This window comes from Galeopterus variegatus, unplaced genomic scaffold (genome assembly GCF_000696425.1).
Source record: "Galeopterus variegatus unplaced genomic scaffold, G_variegatus-3.0.2 Scaffold24413, whole genome shotgun sequence".
Lineage (NCBI taxonomy): Eukaryota > Metazoa > Chordata > Mammalia > Dermoptera > Cynocephalidae > Galeopterus > Galeopterus variegatus.
Window position 1 is genome coordinate 8,201 of NW_007750524.1, and position 1,771 is coordinate 9,971.

General features: G+C 35.9%; 1 protein-coding gene across 1 annotated transcript; it reads right to left on the reverse strand.

Annotated features, from left to right (window-relative positions):
- Positions 1–364: 364 nt before the first annotated feature.
- LOC103583562 (protein cornichon homolog 1) lies at positions 365–1,658 on the reverse strand. Its single transcript, XM_008564842.1, has one exon. The coding sequence runs from the start codon at positions 1,652–1,654 to the stop codon at positions 1,220–1,222; it is 435 nt and encodes a 144-aa protein (XP_008563064.1). The 5' UTR covers positions 1,655–1,658; the 3' UTR covers positions 365–1,219.
- Between the last annotated feature and the right edge of the window lie 113 nt (positions 1,659–1,771).

Genomic DNA, 1,771 nt, shown 5'->3' on the forward strand with positions numbered 1-1,771 from the left:
AATTAAAGCATAATTGATTATACATATTTTTGGGGTACAGAGTTGAATATCAATACCTGTGTCCAATGTGTGGTGATTAAATCAGGATAATTCACATGTTCATCATCACAAAATGTAATAAATGCCTGTGTCCATTAACCAATTTCTCGCTAATCCTCCTTACTCTCCCCTTCCCACCTCTAATAACCACAGTTCTGATCTCTCCTTCTGAAAATTCAACATATTATTGTGATTGTTTTCTTTTATTTATTTATTTACTAGCTCCCACTTATGAGTGATGACATGTGCCTGGCTTATTTTGCTTAACATAATTTTCGCCAAGCTCAACATGCTGCTGTGAATGGCAGAATTTCATTATTTTTTTTTTCAGAATTTTATTATATTGCACTAAAGGAACAGTAGGATGGTTATACAATTTTCTCTCATTCAGTTTTGAATATCTAAAGTACTTGCAAATTCTTAAGAATACGTTTGCCACCAGATTATAACAGTAAGCATAACCAATTTCTTAGTAAGTAATGTCTTACAACCATTTAAAATAGCTTTATATGCATTCTTCACAAGTAATTCAGCATATATTTTTATATCACGTTCACTTATGCTTAAGAATTAAAGCAACTCTGATGGAAATATAGGAAATCTCTCATTCATGCAATTTTCAGGGATAATATTCAAGTCAAAGGGAAAAAAATCCCACTATTCTTATTTTTGTAAATGTATCCATATATAGTCATCTACAGCATAGACAAGGAAACCCATGAAGTTTCCCACAAGTCAGATATACATTTTCAGCTCATCAGAAGCACCTGATATCTACTGCTAATTTATAATTAGATGGCATTTCAATAAAACCAAAATGAGCTCTACAAGTTCCTATAAACAAAACTTCGAATGGACTAAGGACAGTCAGAAATTAACACAATCATTCAGAGGATTATGGCTGTTCCTTAAGGAGTGCAAGTTCAAACCTGTCAACACCAGAGGTAATCATTTTATATTAACGTGTACGTAATTCCATTTAAATTCTTTATCTGAGTATAACATATGAAAACACTCTTTCCACAAGCAAAAAATGTGGAAACATTTAAAAAATAAGGAGTCATTTTTTAAAGTAACTGATCAGATTCCATAGGCTACTCTTGGATCTTGCTGGATAGAATCCCTTCATGTGGTGGCTTTTTGCATGCACTTAACTGGACCAATTCTTCTGTGTGTTGTTCTAAGAGCTCACCAGAACATAGATCATGCCATATAGGTAGTAAAAAAATGCTAGAAGATAAAAAGCTAATTTGCACCATCCTTCTTTCTGACAATATGCTAGAATATCTGCATTCATGATGGTTGTAGGGTCATACAGTCCTGGTCCACTCATCATGGGTCTACTCATATACCTCCAAATATGATATGCCAAGAGGGGCATATTGAGACCCAGTGTAAGCCACTCTGCTGCACAAAGAAACATGACACAGAAGAAAGCATGGATGAGGTACTCTGGAAGTACAAGAGGATTCAGGGTATTACACTGGTCCATAGGATTCTTGTAATCAGTCTTCAGCTCATCAAATGCTATAATGTGCCAGATGGCGAAGAAGATAAGCGCGGCGGTGAGCAGCAGCGCCAGCATGTAGCAGAAGGCCGCGAACGTGAACACCATGGCCGGGGGCAGAATTTCATTATTTTTTATGGCTGAGTAGTATTCCATCGTGTATATACACCACATTTTCCTTATCCAGTCATCCACCGATGGACATTTAAGTTGGTTCAATATCTT

Bases quoted from the DNA above. Each gene is read 5' to 3' on its own strand.
- LOC103583562 (XM_008564842.1), bottom strand. From the start codon at position 1,654: ATGGTGTTCACGTTCGCGGCCTTCTGCTACATGCTGGCGCTGCTGCTC.